Raw genomic sequence first — 24,555 nt, 5'->3', positions numbered from 1 at the left:
TGGGTTTCAGGGGCTCTTTCCCCAGGGGTAAAGTGGCTGGGGTGTGAGCTGACCACTCACCTCCTGCTAGTGCCTAGGTCAAGAAAATGTGGATCTATACATCCACTCCCCCATATGCCGTAATGGCATAGTGCTTAATTAGTTGAGCACAGGAACTTTATCTTTTTACTTTTTTATATCATTACCCAGTAGATTCACATCATTAACACAGACCAACAGCTGATGTGTCCCATTTAATTTTAGTCCCACCTGGTTTTCCTGGACCTTCCTAATGGCATATTCTAAAGCGAAGTTGAAAAGCAATGGCGATAAAGCATCTCCTTGTTTTAGATCATTCTGGATAGGAGAATTATCAGACAAATGTTTAACTATATGGACTCTACTATACGTTTAGTTCAAACACATTTTAATCAGCCTAACTAGTTTCATGGGTACCCTAAACGCCATGAGAATATTGCACAATACTTCCCTCCTAACTGAACCATAGGCTTTCTTTAAGTCTATGAATAGCTGATGTACTGTCTCATCTAACTCCAGTATCTGATGAATGCAAAGATCTAAACAGTAGTTGATCTGTTACATGTAAACCTACACTGATGATCCCCAATAATTTCATCTATATATGGACATAACCTTGAGAGAAGAATATTTGATAAAATTTTGTATGAAGCTGATAGCAGTGATATCCCACGATAATTACTACAGTCAGTTTTATCACCATTCTTGTGAGCTTATACAATAATAAACTCCCTCCACTGATCAGGCGATTTTCCTTATTCCAAATAGAGTTAATTAATTTATGAATCTTAGAACGTAATATTTCAGCTCCTGCTTGAATCAATTCTGCTGGAATTTGACGTCATCTTTGTCTACCACTGATATATCAAGAATGGTGCCTGTTCATGTTCACTGTAGTGCCATAATATTACATTACTTATGAACAACTATGAAGAAGTCCTTCAATGAACTGCTTAGTGCTTCCCCATTCGTGTACAGCATACTCCCCATTATCCGTGCTGTTGAAGGGAAAAAAGACAGTAATAAAAAAAGATATATCATTCAAGTTTTTGGTGTGATTGGGAGTCCATGATGATTCCTGAATGGAGGAATGTGGAAATGTATGTGTAGCATCCAATTTGTTCAATTATCTCAAAAACCTTAAGACTTACAGAAGAATTTACCAAATATGAAAGATGTTTTGTATGTTTCTTTGCAACCTTTCAAACACAGTAACTTTGAGTGTACTGTACCACCACCAAGATGGGGTATAAAAGCCAAGCACAGCGTAAACTATCTGCAAAGGGTCTCGAGACAGGGACTGGCTTCATCGATTGGACCCAACGGAGTAGTTTTTACTGGAAGACAGACAGAATCCAGGCTTTGAAACTTTTTTTTTAAATAAAGAGGACAGTGGTTTTTAGATAAAAATGGGACAATGAATAATGTTCTGAAACATAATATTTGTACTGATGTGTCATTGATGCAATCTTTTAGATGTTATTAATCTAAAATGTGTTTATTTTAAAAGTGAGAAATTGAAGTGGCTTTCCTCTGTTCACACACAAAGTTAGGAGGGTGGGCATGATGGGATCTGCTAATTGTGTGAAGCTTGGAAACCAGTATACGAGACAAACAGTAACAACTGTTATTCCGAATGCCATCATATCATATTTGTAAAGGCCAAATTTGTAACACACATTTAAAATAGTAAACAAGAAAATAGTCAGGTTAGTGCACTAATTGCCTAAAGGTTCTCTTCTTGGATGCCTGAATATTTCATAAAAATATACAAAAGTTATATGTAATGAATGAAATCGATGTTGTGTGGTCTTAGTTGGGCACTTCATAGTTATTTGATAAGGTAAAGGTAAAGCTATCTGTGTAACAGGCCGTGAAGGCCCATAGGGTTGTGAGATGTCGAAGTTCCCACATTTTCTAGACAGTTGGCTCACAGATGGTAAGTTTGTCTGCCTTGCATGCTGGCCACCTTTTACCCCTCCGGAAGATTCCTGGTGCTAATTTCTGTTAGAGGCTGAGTTGAACCCGGGGCCATAGCGCAGATGGAAGGAAAAAATCCAGTGACCTCAAGAATCGAACCTGTGACCTTCCAACTTTTAGCACAGTGCCTCAATCGCCTGTGCTACAGCATGCCCCTCATAGTTATTTGATAGCCAAAGAAATTCCCTGTTACAGATCCTGAAGATCAACATGTTGACAGAAGTGTGCAACCATTCGGTATTTCTACAATCCCTATCCCTTCCCCAGAATATACTGACTGTATGTGTATGCATTTTAATATTATTCTCTCATCTGTGCTTAAGATTTTGAAGTTGTTTCTTCCCTTGAGGTTTTTCAGCCAAGAGTATATGAATTTCTTGTTCCCCTATTACACACACAGCACCACTGTTGTTGTCGGGTGAGTACTGCTCCTATCATTTGACACCGTTTTATCTGAGCTGAATGTCCCATCAGTCTTGATATAAGGTAGAAAGTGTGAAACTGTGATATGGTCTCAGTTTCACCATCCCTTTGTTACACTTGTGCAATTAAGTCCAGATGTTTTTGTTTTCATACAAGACATGCAGTATATTACGGATTCCCTGTCAGTCACAGTATTACATTTCATCTTGGATGAGTAATAAATGTATTTGTTGATAACTACTAACAAGAAAGGCATTAAGAATAAATTGCATTATTGTAAAAGTTATTACTTCTATCTATAACATGCATATGCAGTTAAGGTAGTGAAAGCAATTTGCAGTTTAATTCATGGGATGGAAATTATACATTTTGGTTTAATGATAATGCGAGGGTTTTTAGATAATCACTGTCCTGTTCACTAACTGTAATGACTTCTGCCTTTGTACATACCAGTACTAAGTCTACTAGGTTACATTCTAAAGGATTATGTCATACTACTTGTTTCACAAAGGCAAAGTTTGTGTATTACTAAAAATGGCTGATGTAGATTCATTAAACTCTGTAAGCAAGCAAATAGTTAGAAACAAGATATGTTGAATTGTTCTAAACATAAAAATTCTGAGAAAAGTGTAAGTTGTATTTAAAGTAAAACTGTTTAAGCTACAAGCAGGCTGAGACCTTTAGTTCACATGGAAGAGATGTGTGTCTGCAATAAAATGTACTAAGTTCTGTATCCCCATTTCATTACATAAAAACTAAGCCTACTCTCTTGGGTAGTCAACTGCACTGAAGAGAACCATTTCAAAACAGAAACTGTTTATTAGACATGCCCTTTTTCTGAAATCAGATATGGCGTATCTCATTTAGCATTCACGTTACATAACAAATACAGAATTATATCTGTGAAGATTATGGCCCAGCGATTCCATTAAGAAATGAGAGTCCTAATTTTAACGAGGATTATCATCATCTACCACAGATCTAGTGATCCATGGTCAGCATCATGTGACTCTGTAAACTGACAACCTGATCACATAAGATTCTAAAGGATTCTGTTGATGATGTATAACACTCAGAATTGCAAGTTCTTTTGGACTTTGTCCCTCATCTAGTATTCTAAAAACTAGAGAACACAATGTTAGTTTGGAAATTGGATCTGTTTTAGTTCCCAGGTGAGGCGGAGAAACCTAATCTGTTGGATCACTTAGAAAGAGCTAACCTCAGTCAGTGCATATTGCAGTCGATTATTTCAACCAGAATTATGGTCGTGTGGGAGATCAGAGATCTGAGTGCTAGAAGATTGATGTTGCCAGTATGTGGCATAAGTACTACATGTTCATGGCTGGAAAGATTCTGCGAAATAAATAGCCGCACAAAGGTAACTTTCGTGAAAATCGGTTTCTCATTGGGCATATCGATTAATGGTGTGCTGTTAAGATCAAATCAAAATGTGTACGAATATACCAGAATTATCTTATATTGTGAAGCATTCGAAAATATAGGGGATGTAGCTCAGTGGTAGAGCGTTCGCTTTGCATGTGAAAGGTCCCGGGTTCGATCCCCGGCATCTCCAGTTTTTTGTTTTTAATGTTACGTATAATTTGTACGTATATTTTGCTATATAGTGATAATGTTTGAGTGTATGTTGTTTATTAAAGTGAAAGTAAGTGCATTCTTGCCACAGAGATAGATCTGTCCTCCACAGATTATTAAATCCACTACTCTACAGCTTTTAAATAAAAACATACTGTCACGTGTTGGGTATGTCACGCGACAAATAACTTAACGTGAGTCTCGGATTTAGCGAATCTGTATTGTGCTTCACTTATACACTCACACGCCTTACAATTATTATCACTTGCAGTATCACAATTACTGCTTCCACTATATCTCGGCCAATACTAGACTGCTTTCGGCGGCGGCCTTCTGAAAGTTCTAAAGACTATTCTTGCTGTCTTCTTCTGTCTCTGTAGCTCTCGGCTTATGTAGGTGTTCTGTGGATTGGATACGAGACAAAATTTCTCACGGTTTCGTTTCTACTCTCCGCTGTTACGTAACGGGTCATCAGTTGTTCATCAGCTGTGGCAACGGCTCATTGTTAGAATTACAATACCGCTATTGCTTCTTCCTATGCATCGGTCTGTTGTAGCGTTTCCATGGATGTAACTCTTTTGGATTCCAAACATGTGACAATATTTTGCAGCTACCAATACAATTAGGAAACATCCCCTTACAATAAAGTGTATCATGCAATAACATAATGCTTACATTAGCAAGAACTTCAGTTCAGTAAAGTAAATATATTGTTCATGCACCTTAACAATATATGCCCGGCTAGCTCAGTCGGTAGAGCATGAGACTCTTAATCTCAGGGTCGTGGGTTCGAGCCCCACGTTGGGCGAAATTTTTTTTCCTTCTTCTGCTTCCACATACCATCAACTTGCTACCTTTTGTTCATTACGTTGTTCGAACTTTAAAAACATTAATATTAACACAATTAGAAGAAGTGGAAATATTACTACTGGGGGTCTTATTTTTTTATTCGCATAGTCCAGCTGGGTTCACTTGGTATGTCGGCCACTGATTGGCCTATTGTACCAGCCCCAGGTGATTATTCCATTATAATAATCCCATGGAGCACAGAGCTTCTTAATTTTTTTTAATTCGCTTAGTGGGGGGTGGAGTCCAACTGGGTTCACTCAGCACGGTAGCCAGTGATTGACCTATTGTAGCCTGCCCCGGGTGATTATGATGATGGAGAATTTGGTGGAATGAAGATTGGCAGGGGAAGCCGAAGTACTCTGAGAAAACCCGCACCAGCGCCACTTGAAGGTGTATGGGGGAGTGGATGTATAGATCCACATTTTCTTAACATCAGCACTAGCTGGAGGTGAGTGGTCAGCTTCACGACTCGGCCGCTTTACTCCCGGGGACACAGTCCCTGGTACCCTTTGGATAGGAGGTTGGGTGAACCCCAGAGCCTGTCTGGACGGCATGGAGAAGAGAAAATTGCAAACCATTAACATTAGGATTTATGTTCTCTTTTACTGTTAGTAGTGCCTACAATTTTCAAAATATAAAAAAGAAATAATTTAATTATGAATATTTGTATTACCAACACTGATGAATTGCTAGCATATGTTTGACAGTGAAAGCGGTAGTACATTCTATCAACACGGCTGCACATGCTATTCACTCCGTGTAACTAGTAATCACCACTGTGAGAACCTAAAATTCTATTAATTGAATAGTTATCAGTTATTGCAACAAGTTTCAACGCAGACCTCGTGGCGCAACGGTAGCGCGTCTGACTCCAGATCAGAAGGTTGCGTGTTCAAATCACGTCGGGGTCACATGGATTTTTTCTGTCATTCTACCGCATAATTTTTTATTTTCTTTATTATAACCCGTAAGTTAGAATGCATTGCACATATCAGTAAGTAAAAAAAATAGTAAAGTATAACAATCCGTGGAGGCCCACAGGGTTGAGAGATGTTGAGGTTTCACATTTTCTAGACAATCGGCTCATAGATGGGTGTAGTTTTCCGTCTGTCAGTCGTAGCCCTTTATTTTCCCCAATTTGAGGACAAACGAAATTTCACACATTTTAACATTGTGCAGTTTAAAGATGGCTTGTAATATATACATAGTGCAACATATTAACGGTTGGCAGTCGTGGCCGAGTGGTTAAGGCGTCTGACTAGAAATCAGATTCCCTCTGGGAGCGTAGGTTCGAATCCTACCGACTGCGAATAATTTTGTAAGTATAAGTTGCAAATGTAAAGGTTCCAAGCACTCTTTATTTTATTGGTGGAATAAAATCAAGGGGTGAAGTTATGCGAACAATTTAACTGAAGATCCGTAATCTAAGATATTTACAATTCTGAATATATCAGGTAATGGATTATGCCACATACCGGCATCAAAATATATTTTGTAATTATATATATTCTACTGGATATCCTAGTGAGTACTGATACGGCAATATTTGATACTGCTCCCAGTGTAAGACTACTATTCCGAAAAGAGAGATGTGCACGAAGAATGTGTAGTGGAGTTCTGGTTGGTTTGGATTAGATGAAGAGTCTCATATAACACCAATATAAGGCCGGCGTGTCTCAATACGCAAATGACACGGTTCTGTATTTAATGACTATATTAAATAAATTTGTAATCTAATTTCTAATGCAACAGTGTTTGTTTCTTGAAATAGATCTAAAAGATAACTCGTATTATGCGAAGTTTGTAAGCAACGGCGCCGTGGCTTAGTTGGTTAAAGCGCCTGTCTAGTAAACAGGAGATCGAGGGTTCGAATCCCTCCGGTGCCTTTTTCGAAAGAACTTTATTTTTATAATAAAGGACAAAATATATTCGGTCAATAACAATTTCATTTCGATTTTTATTATTTCAAAGTCTTCCTGCTAATAACAATTATTTAAAATTTGAGGCTTTCACGGCGGTGACTATGAAGAAAGCAGTCTTCTGTGATTTGGCACCACATATACACGGTGCCAAAACCCAGAAGGCTGCTTTCTTCAATAACAATTATTGTTTTGATATATTTTACCATCAATCGGCACTCCATCTGATGATGGATGCGTGTAGATGGGAAATTAAAACGTCATATTGGAGAATATCTGGACCGGAGAGAGATGAAGTGACAGGAGGTTGGAGAAAACTACATAATGAGGAGCTTCATAACTTGTACTCTTCTCCAAGTATAATTAGAATGATCAAGTCAAGGAGGATGAGGTGAGCAGGTCATGAAGCACGAATGGGGGAGACAAGGAATGCGTATAGGATATTGGTGGGAAAGCCAGAAGGAAAGAGACCACAGGGAAGACCACGCCGTAGGTGGGTGGGCAATATTAGAATGGATCTTAAGAGAGATAGATGGGATGGATTGGATAGCTCTGGCTCAGGATAGGGACGAGTGGAGGCCTCTTGTGCACATGGTAATGATCATTCATTTAATGCAATCATTCATTGGGAATTTTTTTGTGATTTGACAAAGGCGTTTGACTGTGTGAGTCATGATATTCTTTTGAGTAAATTAGCAACATACGGCATTGGTGGTAAAATAAAAATATGGTTGAAGTCCTATCTGGAGAATAGAAGACAAAGAGTTGAATTCTATAATAACGAAAATGGTAAATGCTGTTCAGACTGGGGAACTGTCAAATATGGAGTGCCACAGGGCTCGATTTTGGGTCCTTTGTTGTTTCTTTTATATATTAATGACCTGCCGTCAGCATTAGGTACTGACAACAAGTCACTGTTGTATGCCGATATTACAAGTATATTAGTGTCAGGTATTAATATCAATGAAATTCAAGAAACGTCTAAACTTACGTTAAATTCCTTAAATCAGTGGTTTAAATACAATGGCTTATCCCTAAACTTGAGGAAAACTAAAGTGTTAAAATTTGAAACAATCAATCGTGACAACATGCCTGTACATTTAAAGTTTAATGATGAATTATTATAAGCAGAAACTCATATTAAAGTTTTGGGAATTGAAATTGATAAGTGCTTGAATTGGAAGACACAGGTTGAATCACTGTTACCCAGATTGGGAAAGGCATGTAATGCAATACGAATTATGAAAACAAATAGTAATGTTACAACACTTAAAATGATATATATATCATACATACTTTCATTCACTCATGAGATATGGAACAGTTTTTTGGGGTAATTCTTCAGAGGCCAGGAAGATCTTTCTCTTACAAAAGAAGACTATTAGAATAATGGGGATGAAACATAGAGTCATGTAGGCCACCATTTATAAAGTTAAATATATTAACATTGGTGTCTCAGTATATTTTATCTTTGATGACTTTTATGATAAATAACTTGGAATATTTTACTTTTAATTATTCAATTTATGAGAGACCAACAAGACACGAAAGAAATTTACATGTCCTACAATCACATCTCTCAATGAGGCAGAAAGGGGTCCATTGCGTGTGTATAAAAATTTAAGAGTCTGCCTGGATATTTAGCTAATTTAGTACATGATAAAAAACGGTTTATAAATGAAATAAGAGATGTCCTAATACATAATCCGTCATATACTGTTGATGAATTTTTGCTCTTCTGTCGGGATCAACAGCTAAGGAATAGAAGGGGAGTGCATCCTGACTGACGTCCCACATTATGCATCAATATAGACAAAGTGCAAATTAAGGAAGGAGAATTATGATGTATTGTTATTATTTTGTTGGTATAATTGTAATCATTGTATCTATTTATTTGAGGTATTCAGTTTAGATTTTAACTATGGTTGAATTGATGTATCTGCGATTGTCTTGTGACTGTTGTTTAACAAGTTTTATATTCGGTGCCACTTGCACATTTGTGAATACTCTGAAACGCTGATGGATGTATGTATAACTTTCGGGTTCCATAAAATGCTCGGAAATTGAGTAGCTGCAGAATTGGTGGCTCCTCCAGAAGGGCTCAACTCCATGAGTAGGTAATTAATTTTGGATAATACTGAAAATATATGGATTCTCTTTAAGGTGTATTATTATTATCAAGTTTGATTGGCCGGAAGGTGATCATGGTCTATTCAGAAAAGAAACTGCCAAAGTAGTGACAATTAAATACTGCCTTTGCATCAATCATTTTTTTTCCTTGGCACTACAGCCCCAGTGGGCCGAGGCCTACCTCCATGAACTTCTTCGTTCACTTCGGTTAATCATTCTGTTTAACAGTCTTTAATATCCGTTTAGTCATTCATTATTGTAATCGGGGGGGAAAAAAATTTGATAACTTTGAAAATGAAAACGCCATGAATAGTGGCGCTTCAAGATTGCACGAATACTATAACATGTACTCCTTTACATGATAGTATAATGGGCAGCTCCGTATTTTTCAGGTTCCAGCTGGAAATTTTGCCCTACAAACGGGATATTGTATCATTTCCTGAGTTTTCTCAGTCCTTCCAGTCATATCCAGAGATAGAGGCCAGATTACAGCACGACCTCTTCCTGTCGCATGCTTTTCACCGATGATCCTATCACTCGATGCTATAAAATCTGAGATACTGTCTTCACTGAACAAACCATAAAGACACCTTGTGTTTCACAATCGATAAAATTGTAGATTTTTTATTGTAGGAAAAAAAATGTAAATACAAAAAAGGCCTAGACATTGACCATCCGGCCTTCTGTAGCAAATTCTTATAAATATCTTATTCTATAATACCAGTTACCCAGCGATTCTTACGTAGCCGGAAATTGTTTTGTGGGGCGCTGGAGCCGGGCGTTGTGCGCCACTCATGGCCGGAAAGCTTCCGTAGGCACTCTTTGTCGCCAATGATGTGGTAAAGCTGGCCGCAGCTGTTAACTGGTGAAAGGTCATGTCGGCCGCAGCTGCTTATGGTGAATCACCTATTAGCGATTCTGAAAGGTAGTCGTTAACGATGTAGCCTCACCTTTGTAGTTGCCTTGTGCGCCACCCCAGTCGGGGAACATGAGATTATCACATGGGCCGTTAAATGGGCCTTGGCTTCAACGAGGCGGTCAAACAAAACCCGCGAAAAACTTCACAACAAACACACTTTATTTAACTGGTTAATTACATGGATGCTACATTTAAACTTGGTGCTATATTAAGCCCTTCACTCCCACTTTGAGGAACGAAGCAACCACGTGCCTTTATTGTCTAAGGACTAGACGTTCTCTGTCTTGGAACAAAGAATTCCGTTACCACCCTACTGCCGCGAGGCATGACATCATATAGTAACAGGCGTTTTCATTGGTCATACATTGGGAAGTACCCCTGTGAAGTCCCTAGCTACTATATGTTCTTGCGGCTTGCATCACGCATTATAAACACAAAGGGGAGCCCCTGGACTATAAATTTAAGTATAACATCACTCCACATTGCATCAACTGCTGCTTACTGTATGCCTAGTAGCGTAATATAACGCGTGATGATTTACGCAATTCCCTCAAATTCATATTTGAGTTTTGTAAATTACTATAGTTACTAAAAAAATATAAATATTCAAAATTGGGCAAGGTGTATTACTACAAAGGCGTAATCGGTTACACTTAATATAGATCTTAACTTAAATCTGAGAGTATACTGTTAGTTATCAGTAGAACTACTTCTTTTACTTTTCTTACATATCTATTTTATATAAATATAGGTATGTTGTTTATGAAGTAACAGACGCCTTGAAGAAATCTTTTTTCTTCTAGCCTTAAGAGCTCTATAACTGACTTTGGGTATTCTTTTTTGCTGTTCTCAGACGAAATGTCCATCATTGTTTCCCGTTGGCCATCGTACAGTTTACAGTCCCAGAAGATATGTTCCTCCGTTTGCAGCCCATCACCGCATTCGCTTTCGGCCGTGGACACAACGTTAAATCTGTTTAGGCTGGCTTTAAGACTGGTGTGCCCTGCTCTCATACGGTTTACTGACACGAAGGCACGGCTGTTCATTTTTATCTGTCGGAACCACGGAACGAGCCATTCCTGTAGTAACTTTTAAAAGTAGCTTTCTCCTCTGTTCCGTTCGGTGTTTTGACAAAAACTGTGAAGTTCTTTTTTGCCTTTCTTTTTCCACTACACGCTTGCCGAGTCCGAGAAAATCATGAAGTTTTGCTCCGAGTCCATTTTTTTTAATGATTTCTAGTGTTTCGGCAATTGCTAATGCTTCCGCCGTGAATGTGGACGCTATCTTGTTAGATATCCTGAATTTCATGCTACGACCAACTTTTATATCTATTGATGCGAATCCTACGAATGGTTTGTCCTCCATTTTTGAGCCCTCCGTGGCAAACATTTGTTGGTTCTCATTCTTTCTTGGAAAATCTTTTTGAATTCCTCGTTGTGATCTTCTGTTTCCTTTATTTGTCTTCCCTCATCGAAAGATACCCTGGCCTCGTAGAAGAGGCTTCCGTATGTGTGTCGAAGACCGGGGGCAGTTCCCTGATTGGATTAAATGACCGAGAGGGCTTACCTCTTTGTAATATTGGCTGATGAAGGTTGTTCATTTTCTCCTCTCCCTGGATTGTCAAGTAGAGCTGATAATTCTTCCAGCAGCTGTCGATAACATAGGACGAACGGAGTCTGCATCTGGTAGCGACCGCATGAACTACTGTCGATAGTCCCTGTGTGAAGTAGTTCATGTCATGTATCGAATTGGACTAATGGGAACTGTGGTGGTGTGAGTGATTTGAGCTCCATGGCGGGCGATGGCGGTGTCTATGAAGGTGTTCTGGGGTGTTAGGTGCATTCTAGAGTTCTAGAGGAACGCTACCGACGTTTCGGTGGAACATTCTGCTAGCATATTCAATTAAGAAGGGGAAGAAGAGTATATAGCATTTTTTATCCAGGTTGTAGCTTACATATGACAGTGGTTGGTTTGTATAGCTAGGCAGTGGCTCAATAAATACCCTCTCGCTTAAGCGCACACAAGTATAGGACGAACGTTTATAGTTCTTGCTGGGCAAGAGACAGCGCGCCGATGGACTGGCGACATAGCTATCACGTGACTCGTTTTCTTTGTGGTCTTTTTTATGCAACACTAGAACTATGTTTTCCGTGGGTGGTCGGTGCAGAGGCTATATAACAACAGTTAACAGTTGACTAATAGTTTTCAGTTCTAAGTGCAGTTACGTTCAAGTGAGTTTTCGCAAGAAGACAGCCACTGGAAGTTCAGTTTTGAGTTCATCAGAGCGCAGTTGAATTCCAGTGTGATAGAACAAGAAATGGTAAGAGGACTTAATAGTGTTTTGAAGTGCTAATTTCAGTGTTGGAGATCCGTTGCCAGGAGACGACTAGTGAAGATGGAGAATCAAAGTGCGTGTGCAGCATTGAACTGTAAGGTGTGTAAATCAGTGACATTGCTGTATTAACTGTAATTACACCAGGTTGTAACTAAAGTGCTAACAAATCCAATCATCCAAACTAGAACCCATTGATTTCATCACGTGTACNNNNTATATATATATATATATCTGCATGATTAATGTCTGGCAGAGTGGAGCAGAATAGTAATTTGCTGTTGGTGGTTGTCAGCACAGTCATTCTAGGTTATGGGCTTGGCTGGCACCCATGACTATATTTTTCTACATTCGAAAACTTACTGTGTTTTGAAATGGGGCCTCTACTTCCTCGAGATGACGGGTCTGACTACTACACTTGATGATCATCGATCTCCCCCATTGTTCATGGTTTGGTTTGGGTATATTGGCAACACTGTCATTCTTGAGTCTGAGTCCCATGGGACTCATGACCATAGTTTTCTGCATCACCACCTGGGAGTCATGCAAGTACCTGACTGATGTCTTTGGGCCATTTTGGAGATCCTTACGTAGATCTTACAGTGGGTAGTGAGTTGAGGATGAAGTCCTGATTGTTCAAACCAGGTGCTAACCAATAGGAAGCCACTACATGGTTGGCAGATCTTTAAACTTTCCATGCATGGCTTAAAAATGAAATCGGTTGTTGTTATCATAATCTAATTCTCTAAATCCTCTCTGGCAAATGGGGAATAAATACAGATTTTCTCCCATGCCAGTAAGAAAAGAATTGTTTGTTAGAATTTACACATGTGAACAGCTGTTTTGAAAAATGAATATTACAAAAATAAATTCTGGTCTTCTGTGAGTGACACACATCTTAAAAATTTCCTCAATTTGACAACATCATGTATAAAAGTAGATATTCTTTTATTAATACCAATTATAGAATAAACTCAATCCTCCAACTAAAAAGCAAAACTGAATAATATTGCCCAACTGCACAGAAAACTACATGTGTTTATGAACCTAACCTGATGAGTTCAAAAAGTAACAGATATTTTATTCCTTTGTACAGTATTATTATTTATTATTATTATTAGAGGGGGTGGGTTTCCCCATGCACTTAGACGAGTTATTGGTCCATTGTGCGTCCCCCTTTAATTTCTACTGTTGCCATACCCTACCGGTACTGGTGCGTGCTATCAGCCACGTTCAGCCAACGAGGTCGGCCCTCGGTACCTGATATTTCCCCCATCAACCAGAGGCATTGGAAACTACTTGGGCGGGAAATGTGTTGCCAAGTTTTGCTCAGAGGTCTCCTAAAGACATGAGGATCTTTTACATGCCGTAAATCTACGACACAGGACCCTCCCGGAGGACTTGTTCCCTGAATTTTTCCGCCCTTAATAATTCCATGACCTCCGCCGGGTTTGAACCCGCATGCCTTGAGTCATGAGGTGGGAACGTTACCCCTAGACTACGGAGGCCGCTTTCCTTTGTACAGTAATTCATCTGTTGAAAAAATCTAATGCATTGTCACATGTAAGGGTTCTGCACGTGACTTCCAAGATGGGTTTTGGATTGGATGACTGGATTTATTGCACCTCATACATTCACACAACTTGGGACTACAGGCAATACAGCACTATTGCTATTCTATGCACATTTCAGTTCACCGCTGCACACACACTAGTTTTCTCAGTTTTCACTAGTAGCATCCAGGCAATTGATTTTATAACAGTCTCACTGTCACTTCAAATCTCACATGAAGTCTTCTGTGCACCGTCTAATTCCTTTCTTGCCATGATTCTGCAGCTGCCAATTCCAAAGACTCAACCCAAATCAATTCCTTTTTCCTAGCAAACTGATGTCCTGAAACTTGACTCTTCACTTCCGACTCAGCTACTCTGAAGACATGTAATATCTACCACTAGTGCCATCTGTGGAGTAACCTGAACACTTGAGACTGGAACCTTGTGAAAACGCATGAAGAGTCTGTCACGTCATACAGATCTTTTCTGCAAGTTAGAAACCTCATTGTTGATGTGGGGTATCCAGATAGGATTACTCCACAGATGGCACTAGTGGTAGATATCACATGTCTTCACAGTTTTTTCACACTTCTTCGCATTTGCGCTTGTGCACTTGGTTTTTGTCAGCTAGGTTTCTAGCATAAATTTCTACCTCCTCTTTTATCCTAGTTCCACGCATGTCCATGCTCCATCACAATTTTTATTTTATGGTTTCTTGTTATTGCTCACTAAACTAGCCTAGTCCTATATGTTGCAACAGCTGGGTAAATCTGACCTGATTCAGATTAGTTCTTTCTAAGGGACCCAACGCCTGTCATGTTAGCCGAGCCGTCTAAGGCATGTACTGTCTTCCCTTGCTTGGAAACCGGGATCGTGGGTTCGAATCCCACTCAGGGCATGGATATTTAGTTTGTGTGTGTGCGTTTCTCTGTGTTTGTTTACAGTTAGAGGCTTTGCAATGAGCTGATCACCTGCCCAAGGAGTCCTACCGAATGTGTAAGATCTAGAAAAACCGAAGTGAACGGAGAAGTTAATGGAGGTAGGCCTACGCCCACTGGGGCGGTAGTGCAAAGGAAACAAAAAAGGGACCCAACTGCGCCCAGCTGAGTAGGTGTCTTCCTTTCTCATCTGAAAATGGAAACAGATCCAGTTTTCAAAATGTCATGTCCTCTGTTATCTAACATTTCGGATGATGGAAAAAATCCAAAAACCCAGTAATTCTGTGTAACTGTAACTAGTGTCCTCCTTATATAACCCCTTTGCACCAACTGTCTAATCTCTAAACTTGTCCCACTGACTACTTCTTGGCATGGGCCATGTAGAAAACACCGCTAATTGTTGTACTCCAACTGTTTCCATGGGAACATATTTGTTTGCGAAGGCGTCACTTAATAACGGCTGCATATATTTACTTATTAAGACTCTGGTGCCTAGAAGCAGATATTTGTTTTGAGGTTGTTACCCAGTAATGGGTCTACAAGCTACAATATTGTAGAGTGTCCATCGGTGACTAGTTGGTGTGAGCACTATCTCATGTCCACCAGCTACCAGTGTCACCTCAAAACTGTCAAGCCTGTCTCAACAAGCTCCAAGAGTTTGACTAGTTATCACATGCCAATTGATACCTCCATTTTGCGATGCCTGAATATTCACACTTTCACAAGTTAAAGAATCTCAGTATTACAAGAATGAGCTGATATTATTAAAGCTTTTACGTGACTGGATGCTGTGTTTATTGTTCTTTCTGGGGAGGGTATTAGGAGACTCATTTGATTTCTTTGACTTTATTCTCCAATGAACATTGCAGTTCGTGTAATACCACCACTGTTGATTAGGCTAATAACTCCACTCATTTTATCTTGTGTTTTGTCAAGTTTTAAGTGAAAATAAGTGAAAGCTGCACTTTCAATGTGAGATTAACTCCTTTAGCACAATATAATCTGTTTTATATGTTGATGTCTTCAAGTAGTTGCACTACTTCTCATTGCTCTGTCCATCACATACCTGTCATTCTTCCATTGTCTTTTTTATTATTATTTTATAATTCTGGCTTGAAAATCTAATGAAATTCTTTTGAGTTTATGATGAAAACTTGCAAAGGTGTCAGGGCACAATGATCAACACAGTCTTTAAAGCTCACCGCTTCTGCTGCAAATTCTAGGTATTCCCTTGCAGCTGCATAAAAAATATGTGGTATTCTTTGTTATACATTTAGACACTTGGTTAGTTGAGAGAGATCTCCTCTGAAGAAGCTTGGATGAAATACAGTCTTGCCTGCGCATGCTGAGAAACAACTCTACTAAAGAATCGTCTGTTTACAAGTTGGTTTTGGACTTACATTACATTACATTTCCAGTTTTTTCTGTTCAGATATGCAATGAACAGAATGCAGAATCCGTGGGAAGGCAGAATAGTGGGAAAGGGCTGGTTTGCTCTTTGAGAAGGAACCCAGGCTTAACTCTGTGCAAAGCAGAAAATCTCAGTTATGGCTGACTGATGATGTTCAGTAGAGAAGTCCTACATGATTTCTTCAAGCTTTAAAGGAAAATAGTGGATGCTATGAAGTTGCACCAGCTGCATCAGTTAATATACAATGTGAATAAGACAGGACTTAAACTGACATTCAGTTCTGGTAATCAGAAGCTGTTGGCCATAAGAGGTAGTAAAAGATTCACAGTGCTACTCACGGAGAAAAAGAAGCAACCCTAAAAGTAGTGCTCTGCATAGCAGTGCAAGTAGAAGCATTTGGGTTCTCTCAGTGGTCCTGTGTAAAGGAAAGTACAGAAAGATTTGAGTTTAAATAATTGTGTTTCTCGTACTTATATTCCTTCAGTTAATTACCATTTTTTGAGTTTTATTTGATAAAAACAATTTTGATGTGACCGGACTTAATACCCAGGTTTATGGTAGTAACGCCTTTTTGCTGTTTTGTCAAATTCATGTATTGTTTGAGAATATAAGTGAGGATATTAGAAACCACTGTACGTCTATGAAATTATGAAGATTGCAGCTTGTGAATAAATTAAGATTTGGATATTTCTGAAGTAGTTTGAATGGCGTTAGTGTCCTCTTTACCCTACATCTATTAACCATGAGACAGTGCAGCCATTACGTATTCCTGCACGTTATATTTTGTTTGTTTGGGCTTGAAGACATCTCCCCCCCCACAAAAAGGCCCTACAAAAAAAAAATATCAATTGCATCGGCCGGGAATCGAACCCGGGCCGCCCGCGTGGCAGGCGAGCATTCTACCACTGAACCACCGATGCTGTTTTAGTTATGTGTGACAGATTAAATACACCAAAAAACGTATACTTCTTTCATAGGTTTGTGCATATTTTCTCACTTGGTGGTGCATATATTCAAACAATCAATATCTGCATTTATTCGTCCATATTAATTATTAATAACGAAAATGGAAGAGAAATAATGACGAAGGGTAGGATGCACTTCCTTGAATTAAACATTGTTGAAGTTCGGGGTATGTGTGACGAGGTGGCCGAGTGGTTAAGGCGTTGGACTGCTAATCCAATGTGCTCTGCACGCGTGGGTTCGAATCCCATCCTCGTCGTATTTTTGCGTTTAATTGTTTTCCGTGAAAAGAGTTTGTGGGTGCTTGCAAAGTCAAATTTTACTCTTGATTTTGTTGCAGGAAAGTTCGTTATCTTTATTATGTCGTATGCATCGTGAAGTAAGAAGAATGCTTTTTGGTTTCACAATTCGATAAACTTCAACACTCAACCTGAGATTATTTTACAGACATTGTAAAGTCATCTGTATGGTATTTTAACTGCAACAGACAAACGTAGAATTGCTCTGTGCCTCTACGGTCCAAATGTTTTTGTAGTTAAGGCACCAAAAGTGGCTTGGAAACCAGGAGTAAATAAAATAGCATACCTTAATTACAAGGAATTGCATATGTTAATTATAAATACAAAGACATTATAATTAATAGTTCTGATAAATATATGTAACAAAAAAGATAGCGATTTATTGAATATTGTAAATATATACAATGATATAAAGAGCTAAGCGGAACTATTCGGACGTGCCTCCGTGGCGCAATCGGCTAGCGCGTTCGGCTGTTAACCGAAAGGTTGGTGGTTCGAGCCCACCCGGGGGCGGTAACTTTTTATTTTCGTTTTGATTATTACATCCTTCTTGCGTGATGTAATGTATATAGAAAATTGAGTTTATTTATTTTGTGACTTTCGTATTATTACAAATTTCTGAACCCATGACGTTGCGATAGTCGTAGGGGTGTTCTGGAATCCAGAACTCAGTACAAACGAATTATTCATCTGTCGATGTGTGTTGAAAGTTCATAGGTGCTTTGGATTACATCTGTCATTCATGGATGTCACTTTAAAACTTCGAAGGAATCGTAAAATACCGTACGGAATGGCAGTTCAATATATTTGATGCGGCTTTGCACTTGCGTGATACAAGCGGTGCAAACGATGTAGTAAAATTTAGTCTATTCATGATAATATTGAGTATCATGCAATTCGCACTTATAACCTTCCTCGCATTAGCTTCCAGTTACAAAGGCTAATGTTAAAAAAAAAAAAAAGATTGTGCAAGGTCCCACCGAGATTTGAACTCGGATCGCTGGATTCAGAGTCCAGAGTGCTAACCATTACACCATGGGACCCACTTGTGTTGTTATCGTGAATAGTTCTAAATATGTAAATACCGACTCCATACACTAAATCGCTAGCCTTCACCAGCATTGTGAATCGTGGTTTCGGTACTCACGATGATATTTTTTCTTTCTTTTTGTTTACGTGACTTTTACGTGTTTTGAAATGACGCCTGTTCTCGAAAGACGAAATAGCAATTGTTCGTTATGTAGCTGGCAGGGTTCGCAGTGATACTGAGAGCCATAGGTCCTGTAGTACATGCTGGTGACGTAGAAATGTTCTCAGTAGGCTATGGCAGGGGCCCGATTGCCAGACAGGTGCTTCATGATGTCAACTGTAATGCATGCAAGACATATCTGATATCTAAAGTGCTGCTATCAGTCAGTGTCTTCATTTATTTCAAGGAGTGCAGTGATACAGAACAGGCTTTCACTTATCCTTCTGAGAAGCTAGTGGAGACTGCTGGTACTTCTTTAACTCTAATGTAGTGTATGATGGCAGAAAGGACCCCAGTTGAATTTAGTGGAACAGTATATTACGGCACCCATTAAGAACGCTGTTGACTTTGAATGGATTAGTTGTACTGGCTGGTCACTTCACCACAAGCAAATAGTAGGAAGATGAAAATCCTGGCACATCAATAAGTCATTAGGAAAGTAATGCTTCTTCATTTTGCTTTGTAATGTCCTGCCCATACCAACTTCTGGAACTTTGCAGAGAGTAGTTATTGAATTCCTCTAAGAATATCTGTGCCAGCTGTGAGCATTTTTATATGGTTCATAAGTTGGTGGTGTAGGCAAGCAATCAGGTTTACAACCACCTCCAAACCCACTCACACACACTTCTCTTCACAGTAGAGTTAACCTTAACTCAGCTGATTGATGTAAGTCGCCTGGTAACAATTCCGAGGAACTGTGCGAAGATGTAGCCTTGCTGTGAGGGGGGGCACTTGTTTAAACAGTCCTGTACCCTACTGAAGACCCTCGCTGAGGCTACTACAACTGAGTTACCCTACAGTCACTGCAGATATTAGACTTAGATCCAGACATGGAAAGTCTTGGGTGACATCTCAAGCTGGAGAACACAGGATTTACTCAGGGTCTTAACACGGCCTTGGTTTCAACAAAAGAATCAACAAATCGAAACAACAATCTCACAAAAATACTTAACACTTTATTGTGGTTCACCATCTACATAGTTAACTATGCTTATGGCTTTGACTCGGTGTAGCCCTTTGTTTATTATGTTGAAGGCGAGGTTGAGGTCGAGACACTTGGCTCACGTCCTACTAATTTCAAAGCCTAGACGCATCTGTCTGTCACAAAGGATTCCACATGACATCAAGCAACTACCAGAATGATGTCACACTCAGTAACCAACAATCCTAATTGGCTGTGGATTCCCGGGGAAGTCCTGATTTAACTACTAATGAAGCTTGCCTCACAGATCCTTGAACAAAGTGGAACCCCAGTATTATAAATTCTATAAGAAGTTACGCCATATTTCATCATCTTATACGAATTGTATAGTCTATAGCATAGTATAATGTGTAAAAAATATACATAATCTCATAAATTCAAAAATTAGTTAAAAACCTTATTAAAATACAATCATTTCTGCTTAAATGACTTCTGCTCAACTTATACATGAATCTGGCGAATTCAGTTACTGGGAGTAATAATCGGTTATAGGTTTATGACTGAAGCAGCCAGGCAGAAGGCCACAAAGAGGAGGATGAAAATCATGGCACATCAATAAGCCACTAGGAAAGTAATGCTTCTTCATTGTGTCCTGCCCACACCAACTCATGGAAGCCTGTAGAGAGCAGTTATTGAATTTCTGGATGAATATCTGTGCCAACTACTCATGTGAGCATCATTTGTTGTTTCATAAGCTGGAGAGAGTAACCCTGGTGACAAGCAAGTGCATCACAACAATAGAAACTACACGCATTCACATGCTCGTCTCAAAACTCTGGTATCGAGTACTTTGTTGATAACATCATCATCATATACAGTCAGGGATTATGTATAATAAACCTATTCTGACACACATGGTTATTGTTTACTTGTAGGTAAGAATGAAGTGGCATTACTTTACAATTGTCTTGAAGTGTTCAGGTTATCTATTTCAGCATGAAACACTGAGGAGCAGAATCAGTATCAGTATTCATTGTATATTTTTTAATTAAGTTTATTAACTATTCCTTAGGTAGGATATTTTAGTTAGCGGTAGCATAGTTGGTTGAGGGGCTATGCTACAAGCTGGAAGGTCAGGGGTTCAAGTCCCGATGAGGTCATTGGATTTTTTCAATTGACCTAATCCTTCCAGCTGCACTATGGCCCTGAGGTTCACTCAGCCTCTAACAGAAATGAGTACCAGGAATTAATTAAATAATTTTCCTGGGGAGTAAAGCGCGGCCAGCGTGTAAGGCTGACAACCTTACCGCCATCTTTGAGCCCATTATCTAGATAATATGGGACCCTCAACGTCTCACAACCCCATGGGCCTTCACGGCCTGGTACAGGGATAGCTTTACCTTACTTTTTAGTATCGACATATTGTGTTCATCTATTTTGTTATTATCGGTATATTCTTTCAGTTATTGTATTATTTTGGCCATATCATTATGTTCAGTATTGAAATTATGAACATAAGTATTATGATATTTTAAAGGTTCACTATATTCCTTCCTTCCTTATTTTATTATGTTGGCCATATTATTCAGTTCAGTATTGAATTTGTGAACATGTACAAGTATATACTACAGATTTTCAACATTTGTTATATTCCTTCAGTTATTTCTTTACATTGGCCACATTGTTATGTTATACCTCCAGCTAGTGCTGAGGTTAAGAAAATGTGGATTGATACATCCACTCCCCCGTACGCCATAATGATGTATTTGTATTTGTATTTTATTGTCATCCATTTTGCTACATAGTAACACTTGGACAAGTCATTCGGCAATACAAGTTAACAAAACAGATCTACAAAGTTACAAGCATACTACTAATATTTGTTACAATTATAAGCAATATATAAATACAACATTTAAAAAAATACACAAACTACTATATACAGCTCATGAATGGCTATGACATCCAAACATAAGTACTTGCACCATCCACTTTTTTATTAAAACTAACAAATTCATTTATTGTATAAAAAGAATGTTTCAATAAAAAGGTTTTTAAGTCTTTGTAAAAGCTGAAAAACCCACCGAGTGTTTTATTTTATTTGGCACCTTACTATACAGTTCTATCCCCATATTTACCACACTTTTTTTTTTAAATAATGTAGTTCTGCAGAATTGAACATGAAAATCCTTGAAGAAAGCAGTCTTCTGGGATGTGACACTCTGTAGATGTGGTGTTAACCGATGTTTCGGAGGAATGTATCGCATCCATCTTCAGGGTAGAAGGAAAATAAGAAAATCCTTCTACCCTGAAGATGGAGGCGATACGTTCCTCCGAAACGTCGGTTAACACCACATCTACACGGTGCCACATCCCAGAAGACTGCTTTCTTCATATTCACAGCCGTGAAAATCTCAAATCTTACATGAAAATCCATGTTTATTCTTGTATCATAACTACATTTTTGAATGTTTTTATTTTGGATGAAATCTGCTTTGTGCTCTTTTATGTAACATAACACGTCTAAGATATACAAAGAAGTGACCATGAGGATGCCATATTCCTTAAAAATTTGCCTGAAAATATTTTTAGCCAAGTCCACTAATTATTTGCAACACNCCCCCCCCCCCAAAAAAAATATTATGCCATATCTCAATAATGATAGAAACTTTCCAAAATAAATGCTTCTTAATATATCTGGACTCTCTAACTCCTCTTAGTGATTTAATTATATAGGATGTTTTACTAAGTTTTGAACATAATGACTGGATGTGGGTATTCCATTTGAGGTTTTCTGTAATATATATAAATCATGCATAGGAAACAATAATACTGATGTATATATGAAAAGCAATAAAATAATTGTAGAACTATGACAAACCTCATAATTCAATAAATAATATAACTCAATACGGAACAGAATACTATGGCCAGAATAAAAAAATAACTGAAGGAATATAATAAATCCTGTAAATCTGAAATATATACAAATTCAATATTAAATATAATAATGTGGTTCTTAAGTAGTTAAGCACAGGGACAGCTTTACTTTACTTACATTTTTTTGTTCAGTATTGAATTTGTAAACATGTGTATATTTCCGATTTTCAAGGTTTGTTATATTCCTTCAGTTATTATTCTGGCCACATTATTATATTCAGTATTGAACTTGTAAATATGTATATATTTCAGATTTACAAGATTTATTATATTCCTTTAGTTATTTTCTTATTTGGGCCATATTATTCTGTTCAGTATTGAACTTGGAACATGAGTATCAGTTATGAGGTTTGTCATAGTTCTGCAATTATTTTATTTCTTTTCATATATTACTAAATGCACATCAGTATTATTGTTTCCTATGCACGATTTATAATACATTCATTTCACTGAACACCTATGTTCCTTGTAGCTTTTAAGTGTGAATTGTGACCAGAGTTATGAAGTAGAATACAGGTATCTCTGATGGAAACAGAATTTTATTTCAAGTTTACCCAACATCAACTTTCCTAAACACAAATATACACACAATTATATTATATTTCAGCATCCTCTTGTACTGAGGCATAATCCTATTTTTTAGTAACGTATTATTGACGTTATTGATGAATACGTTAGTAAAAAATAGGATTATACTTCACAATGTCCAGTGCATTTCAGTAAGGAGGTGTTGGATTGATGTAAGTGAAATGTTCATATTTCACAGGCACTGGTGAGAATGTTTCTCCAGATAAATAATTTTGCAACCTGATCTCTTGTACTGCAGAGGTTCTTACTCCGTTTAGCTTTTTGTTTCCTTGGAACCGTTTTTAAAGACGCTTCACTCATATCCTTCCCACTGGATATGAATGAAGTGAGAGTAAACTTAGCTCCGGGACAGAGAACACACAACGTCGTGAGAATGTCGGCAAAACTTTCAATCAGGTTGCAAAATTATTTGTTGCTATTATTATGAACTACGGGTTCCGCTGCGGCTAAGGGGGGGCGGAGAACCAGTACGCATAAGCAGGTATTATGGTTGCGTGCTTTTTCCTTACCGATAATGCTCTCGGGGCTGGTGGCCATTTTGTATCTAGTTACTAACAGACAAATAAAGATGGCAGCCATAAGATCGTGACGTCATCGCTATCCAGTGCTGCAGAAATTAACATTGATGTGCACGGAGCAACTAGCAACAGTAATCATTTAATTTGTGCAGAGTGGTGATGTTAATCGTTAGGGAAGTGTTTCCTGCTGATAATTACAGCTACGGAACGGATAGGTGCCATCAGTGACGAGGGTGAAGAGTTTGCATAACAGACGAATATACAGTGCCTTCCACAAAATGGTGGGGTCCATTGAGATTCCACTGCGAGACACGGATGAGGTGCGTAATTTTGATTATTTGTGTTGATTTACTTGATAGCTTTGAAAATACAGGAATGTGTTATGATTACAAATTTTGAAGTATATGTACTTTGCATATGGTTAGTAGAGAATTTACAGCGATTGTGTGACAATTACAAATTTTGAATTATATGTGCTCTGCGAATGGTTAGTAGACTAGTACCTAACCTAATTTCGTGGATATTTAGACTGTTGTCATTGTGATGTGTTTCGTGGTGATCTGCGAAAGGTTCATGTCAAGTGTGGCGACAAATTGAGCATATGAGGGCACAGTATATCAAACAATGACCCGTATTTAATTTATGCCAAACTGAAGTAAGATCTTCTCATATGTCCATCATTGACTGATAAATTATTTGAACTGGCGATGCATAGTTCTAATATGTTTTTCCAAAACACCACAGAATTCTGTAGACGAAGTGTACTTGGTCATTTAAACACACGAATTAAATTCTGTTTTGCCCAATAGAATTTCAGGCTATAAGTGAGTGCACATAGCTGGGCGTAACGATGTGTCACATACCACTTTCATAAATTAATTTCGCCATGTACCTGTTAAGTGATCACGATAGTGCACGTGTAAGTTCACTTCAGTGGTAAGTTGTACCAGAATTGTAACTGTATAGCTAATTTTAAGTCTATTTTAAGTCTAATTTTTGCTTTTTTCTTAA

General features: G+C 38.4%; 1 protein-coding gene and 9 non-coding genes across 10 annotated transcripts in view; 8 read left to right on the top strand and 2 right to left on the bottom strand.

Annotated features, from left to right (window-relative positions):
- Positions 1-3,922: 3,922 nt before the first annotated feature.
- On the top strand, positions 3,923-3,994 carry Trnaa-ugc. Its single transcript has one exon. It is a non-coding gene; the product is annotated as a tRNA-Ala (tRNA).
- A 755-nt stretch (positions 3,995-4,749) lies between these two features.
- Positions 4,750-4,822, top strand: Trnak-cuu. The gene has a single exon. It is a non-coding gene; the product is annotated as a tRNA-Lys (tRNA).
- An 880-nt stretch (positions 4,823-5,702) lies between these two features.
- On the top strand, positions 5,703-5,774 carry Trnaw-cca. The gene has a single exon. It is a non-coding gene; the product is annotated as a tRNA-Trp (tRNA).
- A 316-nt stretch (positions 5,775-6,090) lies between these two features.
- Trnas-aga lies at positions 6,091-6,172 on the top strand. The gene has a single exon. It is a non-coding gene; the product is annotated as a tRNA-Ser (tRNA).
- A 503-nt stretch (positions 6,173-6,675) lies between these two features.
- Trnat-agu lies at positions 6,676-6,749 on the top strand. Its single transcript has one exon. It is a non-coding gene; the product is annotated as a tRNA-Thr (tRNA).
- A 10,165-nt stretch (positions 6,750-16,914) lies between these two features.
- Trnag-gcc lies at positions 16,915-16,985 on the bottom strand. The gene has a single exon. It is a non-coding gene; the product is annotated as a tRNA-Gly (tRNA).
- Positions 16,986-17,205: 220 nt separating this feature from the next.
- On the top strand, positions 17,206-17,287 carry Trnas-gcu. Its single transcript has one exon. It is a non-coding gene; the product is annotated as a tRNA-Ser (tRNA).
- Positions 17,288-17,766: 479 nt separating this feature from the next.
- On the top strand, positions 17,767-17,840 carry Trnan-guu. The gene has a single exon. It is a non-coding gene; the product is annotated as a tRNA-Asn (tRNA).
- Positions 17,841-18,298: 458 nt separating this feature from the next.
- Positions 18,299-18,370, bottom strand: Trnaq-cug. Its single transcript has one exon. It is a non-coding gene; the product is annotated as a tRNA-Gln (tRNA).
- Positions 18,371-23,624: 5,254 nt separating this feature from the next.
- LOC111863901 (RNA polymerase-associated protein CTR9 homolog) overlaps positions 23,625-24,555 on the top strand; it is a 40,582-nt gene continuing 39,651 nt past the window's right edge. Inside the window, exon 1 of the mRNA XM_023850712.2 lies at positions 23,625-23,864. Within this exon, the coding sequence (XP_023706480.1) occupies positions 23,823-23,864 (42 nt within the window). The 5' untranslated portion in view covers positions 23,625-23,822. The remainder of the gene's footprint in view (positions 23,865-24,555) is intronic.

The sequence above is a fragment of the Cryptotermes secundus genome, unplaced genomic scaffold, assembly GCF_002891405.2.
Source record: "Cryptotermes secundus unplaced genomic scaffold, Csec_1.0 scaffold171, whole genome shotgun sequence".
NCBI classification, from domain to species: Eukaryota; Metazoa; Arthropoda; class Insecta; order Blattodea; family Kalotermitidae; genus Cryptotermes; species Cryptotermes secundus.
Note: the sequence above shows the minus strand (reverse complement) of the source record. Positions and strands in the feature narration are given on the sequence as shown.